This window comes from Nicotiana tabacum, chromosome 12 (genome assembly GCF_000715075.1).
Source record: "Nicotiana tabacum cultivar K326 chromosome 12, ASM71507v2, whole genome shotgun sequence".
Taxonomy (NCBI): Eukaryota; Viridiplantae; Streptophyta; class Magnoliopsida; order Solanales; family Solanaceae; genus Nicotiana; species Nicotiana tabacum.
This window is the reverse complement of record NC_134091.1, coordinates 35759463-35774661: the sequence shown is the minus strand read 5'-3', so window position 1 is coordinate 35774661 and position 15199 is coordinate 35759463. Positions and strand designations below refer to the sequence as shown.

General features: G+C 41.7%; 1 protein-coding gene and 1 non-coding gene across 2 annotated transcripts; one reads left to right on the top strand and one right to left on the bottom strand.

Moving 5' to 3' along the window:
- The first annotated feature begins 3491 nt into the window (after nucleotides 1-3491).
- LOC142167093 (uncharacterized) lies at nucleotides 3492-3944 on the top strand. Its single transcript, XM_075227251.1, has one exon. The coding sequence runs from the start codon at nucleotides 3492-3494 to the stop codon at nucleotides 3942-3944; it is 453 nt and encodes a 150-aa protein (XP_075083352.1).
- A 10827-nt stretch (nucleotides 3945-14771) lies between these two features.
- Nucleotides 14772-14856, bottom strand: TRNAM-CAU (transfer RNA methionine (anticodon CAU)). Its single transcript is given in 2 exon segments — nucleotides 14772-14807; nucleotides 14819-14856. It is a non-coding gene; the product is annotated as a tRNA-Met (tRNA).
- Nucleotides 14857-15199: the final 343 nt, after the last annotated feature.

The window sequence follows — 15199 nt, the reverse complement described above, 5'->3', positions numbered from 1 at the left end:
CGACCGGCTAGTTGTACGAAGCTCCCAATTTTTGTTCCCTCACTCTTCAAGCAATTAGTTTTACATTACCTAGAGCAAAAGTATTTAGTCACACGATCATTGTATAAAAGTAACTTTTATTAACTGACAATGTAAAATAAAAGTATGACCAGTGCTTATCTGGAAAATAAAGCAAGTTTCCTGCGTTAATATTTTAAAATTTTGATAGTGCATAATTCTTTATACCGTTAGTGTAAAAAAGGGCAGTCCGGTGCATGCAACATCACGTATTTACACAGGGAAAGGTTGTACTCCAAAGAGTGTGATGTAGACAACCTACCCTGATGGAAGTATCAGTGATTGTTTCTACAGCTCGAACCCGTAACTTATAGGTCACACGGAAACAACTTTGCTGTGGCTTTTAAGGCTCTCTTTCTACTGTTAGCGTATGTAAGTTATATATGAGAAATATGTTAATATCTTATTGATGAATGAAACTTGGAAAGGGAAAAGAGAGGTCCATTGTCCACCCTAGCAGAGGCTCAAAGTCTCAAAGTTGCATGTGCAGTGTTTTATATAAGGGGGGCGAAAGGCAACTGTTTCCTTAGTGACTAAGAAGGGTTGTGTTTGTAGGGAGTGGGGGACACAGTGCCTAAGGGGTCTCTTCCATCTTTTTATAGTAATAGAAACAATAATGCAACCAAGTAGCATGTGGTCTCTCTCTTTGCATCATATCACTTGTGTTCAGTAGAGAATAAGACACGTGCAAATTAATTGTGTACATGAACCATATGGCATTAACTGATTTTCTGATGTGAACCATGCATTCCAACAGCAAAACTTGATCATAATTTCCTGAACAAAAATGGTAAGTTGTTATTGTTACTTTTGCTCTCTTCTCAAACAAGGAATACCGACATGAATTGATGAATCAATACATTTAACTCGTCCAGCAGAAAATCGAGTGGTTAAATAATCGACCCAACAGTTGTACGAATATAGCATTCCAGTTCATAGTGTTTCTACTTTACGTCGAAAATACTATACAAATAACAGTGATCTTTTTGCTCAAGATTGCAAGTAGTTTTTCTTGTCACTATATGTTTTACTGATCAATAGTCTATTACTTCCATCTGTAAGGTTTTGTAGGCAGGGGCGGAGCTACCGTATGAGTTACGGGTTTGTATAGGGTAAAATTGATTCATATTAAATATTCGTATAATAGAGCGACACGTGGAACCGAAGACAGATGGAAAGCGAGACAGGTGAAAATCAAGACCGGGAGCAACAGTTTCGGTTGGCACCGGGAAGCTCCCGAAGGGAATATTGCTAATAAAGACAAAAGAATGCATGCCACCTGATAGCATTTAATGAAGAATATTCTGCAGTATTAAATACATAGTCCGTTATAGAGAATATGACATTCATAGCCTGCCGTTACACATTCTTCAATGGCCCCCATAATTGTCATTTAAGAGGGGTTTGATCCTAGGACCTTGTTCCCTAGATGCAACTATAAATAGTGACTTCAACAGCCATTAGAAAGGGACGAATTTTCTAACAAACTTATGCTATATAGTATTCAAAAGCTCAATAACATTTCATTTCTGGTTTATTAAGATTCATATTGCTTCCTTCGGAAGCTCTGCTCCCGGAACTAGGCTATTCATTGTCATATCTCGATTCAACGCTAAGTCTTGCATTTTATTTAATTTATTTATCATCTTGGGATAAATCGATTCGCGTATCTATAAACCACGTTAGAAATTCAACTGTACCGTTTTACAGGTAAACAGTTTAGCGCCCACCGTAGGGCTTAGACAGTTGTATAATTGGGCTGATCCTTGTATCTATTACAAACCTGTTTAATTCTTTGTTTCTTAGCGAAAAATCATAAAAAATGGCAGATAACGATGTCAACATCACGCACAACGTTGAGGCCCAAGGAAATCAGCCACCACATGAGGATTCGATCAGCGATACCCGCAACGAGAGGGATGAGGCCATGCCGGTCCACGCCGGGCAATATCCACGACACGTTTGGGAGGCAACTCCTGATGATACTGAAGACGAGCACGTTGTGGAAACAGTGAGAATCCTGAGTGAAAAACAAAAGGCTATTATTGGTCATCTCTCGCGACAGGATCAGGTCATGACGAAGTTAAGGCAGGCGTTGTTGGGTGCTTCCAACAACGTGAATGGAAGAGGTTCAGTTCCTCCTAGTGCTCCCGCAAACCAAGCATCACAAAGGGTTGATAACAACACCCCGAGGGGTGAGGTCAGCTTCGACAGGGTCGGGGGGAACGACTACAGATCCGGTAACAATAACGAGAAGGATCCCTTTAAAGTCGAACTCATGTGGTTTATAAGGGAAATAAATGCCTGAATGGATCAAATCTCGGGTGCACCGCCAGTGTTGAAAGGACCGGACTCAAAGAAATACACCCAATTGCCATTTAAACCAAGCGCGACATCAGAGTTGATCCTGAAGCGGTTCAAAATGCCAGACGTGTCAAAATATGATGGGACTCCGAATCCTCAGGAGCACATAACCACCTATATAATGGCGGTGAAAGGAAACGACTTAGCTCTGCGTGAGATTGAGTCAGTCTTATTTAAGAAGTTCGGGGAGACCCTCACGAAGAGGGCCCTGACATGGTATTTACTTTTATCCGAGCACTCAATAGATTCCTTTGATATTCTCACGAATTCTTTTATCAAGGCCCATGTCGGGGCTAGGAAGGTACATGCCCGAAAGGCTGACATATTTAGAACTGCCCAAGGAGAGTCCGAGCTACTACGAGAGTTCGTGACCAGGTTTCAAAAAGAAAGAATGCTGCTGCCGACCGTGCCATACGAATGGGCAATTGAGGCATTTACTAAAAGGCTGAACCCAAGGAGCTCAGACACTTCCCGGTAACTGAAAGAAAGTCTTCTTAAGTTCCAGGAAACAACATGGGCGGATGTCCACAATCGCTATGAATCGAAGATAAGGATAGAGGATGACCGGCTCGATTTTCCTGCATCAACCAAGGGTCGAGACTGAGAGAAGAATAAGGACAAGGTGAAGGATGATTTTGACGCAGATCGACGGTCTTCTAGAGGTCAATTTTTGCCCTATGAAAGGGACGAGGGACGCGACAGAGGTTTCCGATCGGCGGATAGGTTCCCTACTACTAGGAGAGTTGATCGTGGCCGGAATAATAGATCGTTGCAGGATAAAAAAGTATCGGGTTCTCGGGATCGGTGATAAGGAACATAGGAAGCACGATTTTCGAGGCCAATGAGATCCGACCCCAATCAAAGAGATCTTAATCTATGGTATGAGTACCATGGGACCAATAGCCATCGGACTGGGGATTGCAGACATCTGCGCAAGGAGGTAATGATATTGTTGAAATACAACCATCTTAGAGAATTCTTAAGCGACCGAGCTAGAATAACTACGGTCGCAACAGGGATAACGCAGAACCCTCAAAAGCAGGAAAAAATCCTCCTCGCCTAGCGATAACATGATTTTCAGGGAAAATGAGATTAATGGTGTAATCTTTTCGGCATCGAAAAAGACAAAGGTATCGGTGACCCATAGAAAGAGACTCTGGGAAGTCACCGAGGACGATATCACCTTCACGGAGGAGGACGCAGACGCACTCCTACTACTGCACAACGATGCCTTGATAATTTCTCTTAATATTTTAGATTTTAAAATTAAACGTGTTTTGGTGAACCTAGGGAGTTCAACTAATATTATCCAATGGAGAATGCTGGAACAAGCCAAGCTAACCAGAAGCATCATTCTGGTCACAAAGCTCCTCGTCGGGTTCAATTTAGCAAGCGTGAAAACCCCAGGGGAAATTCTACTGCCCACAAATGCCGAAGGGGTAATGAAGACGACCCTTTTTGAAGTAGTAGACGACGATGTAGTCTACAATATTATTCTTGGAAGACCATGGATTATGAGATGAAGGTTGTACTGTCAACATACCATCAACTTTTGAAATTCCCAATGCCGGAGGGAATTAAACAAATAAGAGGAGATCAACCGGTGGCAAAGTAGATGAACGCGATCTCAGTTTCCAGTAGCAAAGGAAAGGAGCATGCAACATAGCAATTACAGGAACCGACGCCTGCTCCCGAGCCAAACGAAGTCAACAAGGGGGAGGAGTCATCGGAATCCTATCATGTACCTAGATATTTCCAGGTACCAGAAGAAACAGACGCAACCAAATCCATAGCGGAAGAACTTATGCAAGTCGCATTATTTGAGAAATTGTTGGAGAGGAAGTTCCATTTAGGGAAAGGATTAAACCCCGAGCTCAGGTAAGGATTTATAGAATTTCTTAAATTTAACGTTGACTCTTTTGCGTGGTCGCATGAGGATATGATAGGTATTCCACCAGAGGTGATCGTGCACAAGTTAAGCCTGTATCCTAACATCCATTCGGTAAGGCAGAAGAAACGCCATATTGCCGAGGTTAGAAACAAATTTGTCAAAGAAGAGGTAACTCGATTGCTTGATATCGGTTCAATCCGGGAGGTAAAATATTCAGACTGGCTAGCTAATGTAGTAGTAGTTCCAAAAAAGAATAGTAAATTTCGCACGTGCATAGATTATAAGGATCTGAATAAGGCGTGCCCAAAAGACTCGTTCCCATTGCCAAACATTGATCAAATGATTGATACGACGTCCGGGCACGAGTTCATGAATTTCCTCGATGCCTATTCTGGGTACAACCAAATCAAAATAAACCTGGAGGATCAGGAAAAAACTTTTTTCATAACGAACTTCAACACATATTGCTATAATATGATGCCTTTCGGGCTTAAGAACGTCGGATCCACTTATCAGAGGCTTGTGAATAAAATGTTTGAAAAACAAATAGGGAAAACCATGGAAGTTTGATGATATGTTGGTTAAGTCTTTAAACGTAGGTGATCATATTAAGCACTTACAAGAAACCTTTGACATCCTAAGAAAGTACAACATGAAGCTTAACCCCAAAAAATATGCATTCGGAGTCAGCTCCGGTAACTTTTTAGGGTTCTCGGTATCACAAATGGGGATCGAAGTCAATCCCGATAAAAGTAAAGCCACCGAGGACATCCCCGACCAGCTATCAAACGTGAAAGATGTTCAAAGGTTAACAGGAACACAAGCCGCTTTAAGCAGATTCTTTTCCCGGTCTTCAAAAAAATGTCACCAGTTCTTCTCACTTTTAAAAAAGAAGAACAACTTCGAATGGACTCTGGAATGCCAGCATGCTCTGAAAGATTTGAAAAGGTATTTATCGAGCCCTCTATTACTATCGAAACCGGAGGAAGGCGAGCAGTTGCTGATTTACTTAGCGGTGTCGGAGTTAGCGGTAAGTGTCATTTTAGTCTGTGAAGACGAAGGTACACAATCTCCTATCTATTATGTCAGTAAAATTTTAACGGGAGCGAAAACTCGGTACCCACATCTCGAAAAGTTGGTCTTAGCTCTCGTAGTCGTCGCTCGAAAGCTTAGGCCTTATTTTCAATGTCACCCGATAGCTGTGGTGACAACCTTTCCCCTATGGAATATCCTTCACAAACTTAAACTATCAGGTCGACTGGCCAAATGGGCAGTCAAAATGAGTGAATTTGACATAGAGTATAAACCCTGGACTACGATCAAGTCACAAGTTTTGGCCGACTTTATGGCCGACTTCGGTCCTGGACTACCGCCTTTAGCCATCAAAGAAGCAGAGATGGTATTGGAATCGACATCAGGAGTCTGGACCTTATTCACAGACGGAGCTTCCAACGTGAAAGGGTCCGGGCTCGGGGTAGTACTGATCACGCCCTTGGGAGAAACCCCGAGGTAGGGAATAAGAACTATTCCCTTGACTAATAATGAAGCCGAGTATGAGGCTTTAATTGCAAGACTCGAGCTGGCTCGGGGACTAGACTCCGAGGTCATAGAAATCAAATGTGATTCCCTACTGGTAGTGAATCAGGTCTATGGGATCTCGACACCAAAGAGGAACGCTTGCAATAATATGTAGTGAAAGTCCAGACTCTACTTGCACGGTTCAGGGAATGGTCAATCACCCATATCCCGAGGGAAGAAAACGCAAAAGTAGACGCACTAGAAAATCTGGGCTCGTCCACGAAAATGAAGGGATCAGACTCCGGTACTGTCGTACATCTTATGTATTCGATATTGGATGTGGACGGTTATTATGAAGTAAATGCAATCAATTTGGTCTGGGACTGAAGAAATGAGATCATTGACTATCTCGAGCACGAAAAACTACCCGAAGATCCCAAGACATCCTGGGTACTTTGCACTAAAGCAGCCCGTTATTGCTTCAGGGGAGGCCAATTGTATAGAAAGTCTTTCCAAGTCCCGCTGGCCCGATGTTTAGGAGCCTCCGAGGCTAATTACGTCATGAGAGAAGTTCACGAAGGAATCTGTGGAAATCACTCAAGTGCAGATTCCTTGGTATTAAAGCTAATTAAGGCAGCATACTACTAGCCCCGGATGGAACAAGATGCTAAGACATGTTCAAAAATGCGATAAGTGTCAACGCCATGCGCCATTGGTGCATCAACCAGCAGAACTATTGCACTCGATTTTGTCGCCTTGGCCATTCATGAAATGGGGGGACATAGTTGGTCCGCTACCGCCGGCTCCTGGCAAGATAAGCTTTCTTTTGATTTTGACTACTTTTCTAAGTGGGTTGAAGAGGTCCTTACCAGAAAATTGGTGAGCGTGAAGTGGTTGACTTCCTGTTGGAGAATATAATTTACAGGTTCGAGATACCAAAAGAGATATCATGCGACAACGGGCCATAATTTATAGGCGCACAAGTCACAAAATTCCTTGAAGATTTGAAAATCAAAAGAATCACATCGTTGCCATACCACCCGAGTGCAAACAGTCCAAGCGGAATCAACAAACAAAGTGATTATTCAAAATCTCAAAAAGAGATTGGAAGCAGCCAAAGGCAAATGACCCTAAGAGTTACCGGGAGTGCTATGTGCATACCGAACGACGGCGAAGTCAAGCACGTGAGAGACAAAATTCTCTCTCATGTACGAAGTAGAAGTCCTGATCCCGGTGGAAGTGGGAGAGCCTATCATGAGATACTTCCGGGCGGACGAAGAAGCAAACAACGAAGCATTGTTGGTCAGACTGGACCTGCTCGATGAATATAGGGACTTGGCACATATAAGGATGGTGGCCCAGAAATAAATATTGGAAAGATACTACAATCGAATGGACAATTTCCATTATTTCAAAGTAGGAGACTTGGTTTTAAGGAAAGTAACTCAAAACACCCGGGAGCTCAATGCAGGAAAGCTGGGTCCAACGTGGGAAGGCCCTTACCAGGTTTCAGCTGTCAGCAGAAAAAGATCATACGAATTGGAAAATTAAGACGGAGTAAAATTGCCGAGCAGCTGGAATGTGTTACACCTCAAAAGGTACTATTCCTGATGGGGACCGCTTATACTGAAAGTATGTGCTGTACTCTTTTTTCCTTCGTCCAGTGTTTGTCCCAATTGGGGTTTTCTAGCAAGGTTTTTAATGAGGCAGCAACGGAAAGCGTATTACGAAGGAAATGCTTTCAGAATAAATAAGACCTTTAAACGACAAGGCATGGAAGCAATGAACCACTACAGGACGGTTAGATAATTTTTTGCTCAGTAGTAAAGTTCCTAACGGGAAATAAAGTTTGCTACCAGACCAAAGGTTAGCCGACCGTTCACGAGTACAAGTCATTAGGGGTGGTTAGATAATCTTTGGTTCTATAGCAAAGTTCCTAATGGGAAATAAAGCTTGCTATCAGACCAAAGATTATCCAACCATTAACTAGTGAGACCTTTAAAGAAGCAAGACTTCCAGTGTTCAAATTCGCATTCTTCGGATTGAACACTGAGGGGGGGGGGATGATATGAGAATATGGCCACATGACTGCTGTTACACCATATGCGTCCCAAGGTGACGTAATGAATATAAGACTTGTTAATAATTATTTAAATAATTTTAAAGTTATAATATGGCTATATATGATGTTTGGATAGAAATATGAAGTTTGGAAAAAATCGGATTAAAGTTGCGAAAAAAACGACTAAGAATTTGCCTTGTAACAAAACTTTTTGAGAAATAAATTTCGTGTACTATATGGGGTCTTTTGGGACATATTATATATATAAAATTGAAGGTCTTGGAATATAGTTTCTAACGCTCTTAACCGTTCATTCACACGACACCCGAATAAAAAGTTATAAGCGTTGGAAGAAGGACGAATGCTAGGGTGCCAAGTAGCATCTTTTGACTTTTCAAATAAAATGGATATTTATATCCTTATCTCGTTTATTTCTTCAATTTTCCAGAATAGACAACCAAATAATACCCCTAACTTTACTCTTAAGCTCTCTGCAAGAGCTTTAAACAAGATTATCATCCCGGACACGGAATCAAGAAACGATAATATTAAAATGATCCCTACGACGTAAGTATCACTATATCGCCTCTATTTTTCTTTGTAGTTTGAGTTTTGGAAGGTACTTCATAGTTAAGAAAACATGTAATTTCTGTATTTAAATATCAAGGAAGGTTGATAAATTCGTTTCCTAATAGTTAGAACTCACGGGACGGTGATCGGAAGCCGTGAGTTCGAGTTATTCACTTGTTAAGGCTATCCATTCTTTCCTTTTTGGAATGATCCATATAATGCAAGAAATGAGCAAGTACTCAACTTTCACAAATAATTCTATTCCTAGAAGTACTAGGGTTGCCTATGTTCTTGATTCCCCATATGTCCTACTATCATATCGTCTATTCATGGGTCTTATGATATTCCGAGAGATCTTATAGATTTACTTCCTTATGCATTGCATTCATTTATACATGTACATTGACCCATGAGCAGATAGCGTTATATGCGCGTAAATTATATGTATATGGGATATGGAAAAGGTTATGGCGTTATATACGCACCACCACCTAATCAGCTGGTATACATTGATGATTTCGCCCACAGTGGATGGGATGCCCCCAGAGGCTTGATGATATTATGTACGCATATACTTATGCATGGTATGGCATTTATACGCACATGCATGGTATTATAAATATTTTCATGATTCACAGAGCTATTCAGACTTACAGGTTGAGTTCCTTACTCCATGTTTCTTTCATGCCTTACATACTCGGTACTTTATTTGTACTGACGTCCCTTTTGCATGGGGACGCTATATTTCATGCCCGCAGGTCCCGATAGACAGGTTGAGAGTTCTCCTAGTAGGCTATCAACTCAACAGAAGGTGTTTGTGCACTCCACTTGCTCCGGAGTTGCCTATTTGGTCAGTATAATTTGAATATGTATTGATTGGTATGGCGGGGCCCTGTCCCGACCTTTATGACATTTATGTACTCTTAGAGGCTTATAGACAGATGACATGTATATGGATACTTGTATGGCCTTATCGGCCTATGTCATGAGTATACAAATGATCATGTCGGCCTTATAGGTCCGTATGTCACACGTATAAGTTTCTATATCATGTTGGGTCGTCCTATGTCTAGTATTCCCTTATGTTTTATTCTCGTTATCTCATGACGACCCTTCTGGACCACTTACCTATGACAATATGATAAGAAAGATATGTTACATTGGTACTCAATTGTGTAAGGCACCGGGTGCCCATAACGGCCTTGCGGTTTGGGTCGTGACAACTGCCACATAAACTAGGACTACAAAATTCGGGAACAAACATGTATCATCAGGACCGAGGACTGCACGACCAGCCCCTTAGAAAGAAGTTGTACAAATTGGCCACAAGTAATGGTAATTTCTTTTCAGCACAACGAATGCTTATGTACAAAAAAATGGAAGGAATAAAGTAAAGTCTTTTTATTTTTATCTTGTTTCTTGTCCAAACGATGAATCTATTTTATCATTTGAAAGTTAATCAAGTACTTCAAATGCTAGTACTAGAATGAATAGGAGACGTCCTCTTCAAGAGCACCGTAAATATAAGAGGGCCCTCTCTTATGAAACCCTCACAGTAAAGGGTTGGTTCTGGAAGAATTTGTGCCCGGAATCTGAATGCCAACGGGGAAAAATGCACCCGAAGCCTTGCATAACTCGACGCAAAAAAGTAAAATTTGTGCAATTCTTAAACGAAAAAGCACTTTTATATAACAAACGTGCCAAACAGCACAAGTACAAAAGTATAAAAAAAACAAAGGGAAAAGAAATCAAAAAACTAAACTACTATGTCCCCAAAACTCGGGGGAAGAGAAGTGTCTGCGCCCCTAGGAGAAGTAGGTAGATCTGTCGTCGGCTCGGGATCTTGGCCTTCATCATCCTCACCTTAAAGTTCTTCTTCAGTTCCCGAGAATTGGGAATCGGAACTCGAAGAGTCAGTCGCATTAGGCTGATCCGGGAGGCCCCTTCGGTTAGTTGACTCCAGCTCACTGGCCTTGGCGATCTCGGCATCAAAATCAATGACGCCCACTTTGGCCTCTTCCAAGGTTTTTATCCTCATACTATATATCAAATATGTTTTTTCTACAATGAGGGAAGCCGTTCGGCGTTGAAGCTCTTCCTTAAGCTGATCAACCTCAGTCGAAAGATTATTCCTCTCGGATCTTGCGGCCTGAAGGCTGACGTCAAGGTCACAGATAGTGGAGTTATAAACTTTATTATGCTCCATGACCCTCTTATACTTCTCTTCCATCCGGACATGCTTCTCCTCGGCAGCAGTAGCCTCTTTAGCTTTGGAGTTCAAGGCTGCCTCCAAATTATTTAGTCTTTCAGTAGAGGCAGCCTCGCGCTCAGCAGCAACAAGAACAACATTTTGGACCTCAGACCACTTTGCCTTGGCCTGTTAAAATTGTACTCTTAACAGGGCAGCCTCTTGGCTAAAGGTCATCACCTCTTGCTCACTCTGCTGCAATCGAGTCTCCAACTTAACGGCTTCAGCGACTTGTGCTTCTAGTACCGGGAGGCGAGCAATAATTTGCTCCCGCTCGGCCAACAGCTGATACCACTCAGATGTGAGTTTTCTTTATCAAGGATCAACTACTGAAGGCCCACGAAAGCAAGCAAGTTAGCCTGTAAAGCAAAAATTCAAATAAAAAATCCTGTCATAGCGAAACTACAAGAAACAGTAAAATGAGCAAATATCGTACTGCTGCCGCGTTGTGCACGACGTTGTTTATCATACACTCTCTTGAGAGAGATTGTATTTTATTCTTATCTTTCTCTAAACTCAGAGTCTTCAGGTAACTGGCAAGTTCCACCGGCTGTGACAGAAGATGGAACCCGGTAGAGATGGAGAGGGAGAAACTCCTCCTCTTTTGAAGATCTGTGGAGGGGAACGAATAGTTATACCCCAAATCCCCATGGCTTGGGGACTGGAGAGGAGGGACCTCCTCATCTCGGGTGTCCACAGACGGTGGGGATGATGTAGCAGTTGCTGGTGGTGAAGGCATGGCTAGCGAAGAAGAAGATGAAGCTGATGATGTTGTGGGTTGAGAAGCAGCTATTGCAAAAGCAATACCCGGAGGCCGGTGGGGATGATGTAGTTATTGGTTGCTCATCAACCGAAGACGGAAAAGGCCCGGTACCCAACCTCACAGTACCCGGAGCAACGACGGGGGTTCGAAAGCGAGAGTTGGCATCTTCCACTATATCACACTCTCACCAGAGCGCCTGGACGTCGTCCTTGTTTGGTGTTACTAGCTCAACAGATTAAGCATTTTGTTGAGCTGATGAAGTTCGTCGTCTCCTCTGTAGGGAAGCCCATTCATCACTAGCTCCCCCATCATCATCGATCACCACAGTGGTTGCGGCTGTCTCGGGCGCGGTATTATTTACCCTTTCATTTTTACCCTCGGCCGTAGAGGAACGTCACCTTTTTTGTTGCTTGTTCTCTGGTCGGGGACTCCGAGAGGAAGCACCTGCACCGAAAGCAGGTCTCATGGCACTTGTTCGGGTGAAAGCCTATTGCAACATCTATAGGATCATCCAAAACGTCCTCCTCGGGGACGGTAATAGAACCCTGTGGAAGACCTGAATTCAATGGAAAGAGATTTCAGCCAATTTTCTTATACGTAAGGTAAAAACAAGATTAGTTTGAGAATCAACCTACCATAATTTTTGGCCTTCTACCCGTATTTGAGGCATAATACTTTTCACCAGTGGGTCTCGGGTGTGGTAATATCTAGGATCTTCTGGACCCACTGGTCCAAGCCTTCAACCATTGGAGGTGTCCATCAAGTTGCTGAAATAGTGAAAAGAAAAAGATTAGTAACAGCATGGAACAACTTTTGATCGAGGAAAAGACAAACATTGAACTTATGTGTACGAGTCCATGACTCGGGGAAAGCTGGAGTTGTGGCCGGGATGATGTCCTTAGTGTAAACTACAACAAACCGCTCCATCCATCCGCTGTCATTGTCATCATCCATGCTGGTAAGCAAAGTGTGTTGACCATGTTTGCTGATGTTTATCATTCCCCACAAAAGATTTTGGGGGAGTAAAGATTCATCATGCGGGCCGAGGAGGTGTCTTCCCCCGTCTCCTGGCATAGCCTCCATAGACAGGCTACTGTCCGCCACACAGAAGAGCTTACCTGTGCAAAACAGACTTGATACCACTAGCAAGGCTCCAAAATTACGGGGTCAAGTCCCCCGCTCAATGAAAATGGACCCAAAGTGAAGGGATACGTGTAAACGTATGTAAAACACTTCTTAGGGAAGGTTGCTTGCTCAGCCAGATCGGGAGCGATGATGTTCAACTCATGGCAACCACAATCTTCCTTCACAACAGGAATGCTAGAAGGACGTATGGAAGAAGGGTACACACCAACAATCCATGTGCGGCAGAAGGAAACTTCTCCTCAAAATCCTTGGCTGTACTAAGCCTTCTGGGGATAATGGTGCTCACCGTAGGAGGACCAACATCATCAGTGTTTTCCTTGTTCTTTGAAGATATGGAGTTCTTGGAAGTGGAGGTCATGGTCAACAGAAGAAAGTAAGAATTTCTCTGAAGAAGAAGGTTAAAGAAAGATGAAATCAAGAGAGTTGAGTAAGAAAAGTTGAGAGAGTTCGAAAAATTATGAAGTGTAAAAGAAGAAGTATGAGGCATATAAGTAAAGGAATATACGGCTAAAATCGTGGCCATGATTACTTCGAGAACCGACGAAAATATTGCTGAATCGTGGAGTGACGCGTGTTCGGGGCATTAAATGTGGAGAGACGTGCGTCTAATCAAGCGTCAAAAATATTTCAGAGGGGTTCAGAAAATTTTCTGCCAAGAAAGGTATCTCCACCAACTTTCCGATGACGCAAAGATGTGCCACCGGAAAGCAGGGAGACTATATGTATAAGGTAAAATATTAAATACTCGTATAATAGAGCGGCACGTGGAATCGGAGATAGATGAAAAGCGAGACATGTGAAAATCAAGACTGGGGGCAGCAGTTTCGGTTGGCACCGGAAAGCCCCCGAAGGGAATATTGCTAATAAAGACAAATGAATGCCTGTCACCTGAAAGCATTCAATGAAAAATATTCTACAGTATTAAATACACAGTCCGTTATAGAGAATATGACATTCATAGCCCGTCGTTACACATTCTTTAATGGCTCCCATAATTATCATTTAAGAGGGATTTGGTCCTAGGACCTTGTTCCCTAGGTGCAACTATAAATAGTGACTTCAACAACCATTAGATGGGGACGAATTTTCTGACAAACTTATGTTATATACTATTCAAAAGCTCAATAACATTTCATTTATGGCTTATTAAGATTCATATTACTGCCTTCGGAAGCTCTGCTCCCAGAACCAGGCTATTCACTGTCTTATCTCGATTTCAACGCTAACTCTTGCATTTTATTTAATTAATTTATTATTTTAGAATCAAATCGATTCGCTTGTCTATAAACCACGTTACAAATTCAACTGTACCGTTTTACGAGTAAACAAGGTTCGAATAAACCCAATAACTTTTATTTAGACCATGTATTTGTATTAAAAATCTATAAAATATGTAGAACTATTTAATCGTGAAGGAGCTATGAGTTCGATGGATAATTCAGAACCCATAAACATTACGTCCTTGCTCCGTCACTGTTTGTAAGTGTTAGAAAAGATGTATTTCTATTGCTTAAAGGAATTGACAAGCTCTTAATTAACCATATGGTCCAAATATGAACGTGTTTGTGAACTAAACATATTTTACTTTAAAACTGACATGTGACAGTTTTAATTTTATCAATATGCACACATACTGGAAAATGCAACTTGTGAAATATTTTGGATAAAACGGGTGACAAGGTCATAATGAAAGACATGTCAAAGGTTCCAAAGAACTAGGGAACTACAATTGGACATCTCTTGTGATCAGAATCCTAACTTCGTCTCTCGAAATTGATGACTACATACAGATATGGGAAGCAATACCCAGAATCATGGGAGTTGAAAAAGAAGAGACAAAGCATTTAAAAAATGCAGTGAATGCACCAACCAAAATTGACGTCTATCAAAGGGGAAAATGAAGATTTCTCTAGTATATATTTACATATAATACAAATATTTCGTTCTAGAAACATACAAACTAATTGCTTTGGTAACAAATTTTTTTTTAATTCTTTTATACAAAGGCCCTGACTCCTGAGTTTGAGATCCTCTTGAATCATGGTTGCCAAAAGATCCTTTGGTCTTAGTGTTCTTGGGCCTGGGTCTGGAAGTTCTATACTATCAAGAAGCCTTCGGCCCATAAGTAAATAACCACTAAAAACAATTGGTCTGGGGTGAGAGAGGCTCGAACTCTCGACCTCAGGATAACTCAGAAGCTATGAGACCTACGCGCTAGCCAACTGCGCCACCACCCCAAGATGGTAATTGCGTTTAATTAGTTATATATATACTTTCAAATAAACATGTGCTAATATGCCTTACTAATGTACTCTGTTTGCCGACCCTCCTTTCAGCATTTATTTATTTGGTTAACTCTATTAGCTTTAACTGATGCTTTATATGCATTATTGGGATGAGTAAGCACTCTAGATTAAAATCACTGATATGCATATCCTCCATCTAGAATGACTTGTTCAGTCAAAATAGTTGATTTGATCGATACAGTCGTTTTGCTAGAAATAACGCTAATTATTAAAAGTGAACTATGCAGGTCCAACTAATCGAAACTCATTATCTAACATTATCTACAGTAGCAAA

Excerpts from the sequence above, each read along its gene's own strand:
- LOC142167093 (XM_075227251.1), top strand. The coding sequence starts at position 3,492 with ATGATTTTCAGGGAAAATGAGATTAATGGTGTAATCTTTTCGGCATCG.